This window comes from Eimeria mitis, genomic scaffold, assembly GCF_000499745.2.
Source record: "Eimeria mitis Houghton genomic scaffold, Emh_scaff11021, whole genome shotgun sequence".
In the NCBI taxonomy this organism is placed as follows: Eukaryota; Apicomplexa; class Conoidasida; order Eucoccidiorida; family Eimeriidae; genus Eimeria; species Eimeria mitis.
This window is the reverse complement of record NW_013567596.1, coordinates 1-879: the sequence shown is the minus strand read 5'-3', so window position 1 is coordinate 879 and position 879 is coordinate 1. Positions and strand designations below refer to the sequence as shown.

Here is an 879-nt window from a genome sequence, read left to right as displayed (position 1 = left end):
TACTGCAACTGCTGCTGCTGCTGCAACTTCTGCTGCTGCCGTTGCAACTGCTGCTGCTGCTGTTGCAACTGTTACCACAGCAGCAGCAGCCGCTGCTGCTGGTGTTGCCAATATTATGGTAGCACACCTGTTGCTGTTGCTGCTGGAACTGCTGCTGGAACAGTTGCCGCAGCTGCCTGTGCAGCTGCTGCTGCTACCTGTTATATATTCTAACTGCGACGGGAGTTGTTTCTGCTGCTTCCGCCACGACTAAGGCAGCAACTACTGCTCCCGATGGTACTGTTGTTGTTGCTGCTGCTGGCGATACATCTTCGCGGCCGCTGATGCCTTTACAGCAGCTGCAGCAGCTCCAGCAGCAACAGGAACTCAACTGTGTGCTCCTGTTGGTGCTGGTGGCGCTGCTGCTCCTGCTGGAGTTTCTGCTGCGGCGGCTGAGCACTGTCTATACAGGAGAGACAGAGGAGAACTGTAGCCGCAGCCGCAGGGAGCAGCAGCAACAGCAGCAACAGCAGCAGCAGCAGCCCTCCCCCTAAGAAGGAGGCTAAAACCTGATGTGCATAGCAAAGAAGGAGGGAATACCTCTGTTATTTTCTCTCCATTAAAACCCATTGATGAGGAGATGTCTGTACACCTCATCGCTGCGAAGGCTGGAGCGGTCCGGTGCGTTCTCTCCGACCGCTCGCCCAGCAGCAGCAGCAGCAGCTGCTGCTGCTGCTGCTGCATGCACGCATCATTGAACTTTTAGTATATAAAGAGTCGATAATATTTAATTAAATGGGCAGCCACACACTTCTCTCCGAATCGCCCCGCTTAAAGCCCGTGACCAGTACACACGGACCGTACTGGTTGGTAGACCCTAACGCCTAAACCCTAAACCCT

General features: G+C 54.6%; 1 protein-coding gene across 1 annotated transcript; it reads left to right on the top strand.

Moving 5' to 3' along the window:
* Nucleotides 1-323: 323 nt before the first annotated feature.
* On the top strand, nucleotides 324-533 carry EMH_0099980 (uncharacterized protein; the record flags this gene model as incomplete). The annotated part of the gene is made up of 1 exon (XM_013494308.1): nucleotides 324-533. The coding sequence occupies one exon, from the start codon at nucleotides 324-326 to the stop codon at nucleotides 531-533; it is 210 nt and encodes a 69-aa protein (XP_013349762.1).
* Nucleotides 534-879: the final 346 nt, after the last annotated feature.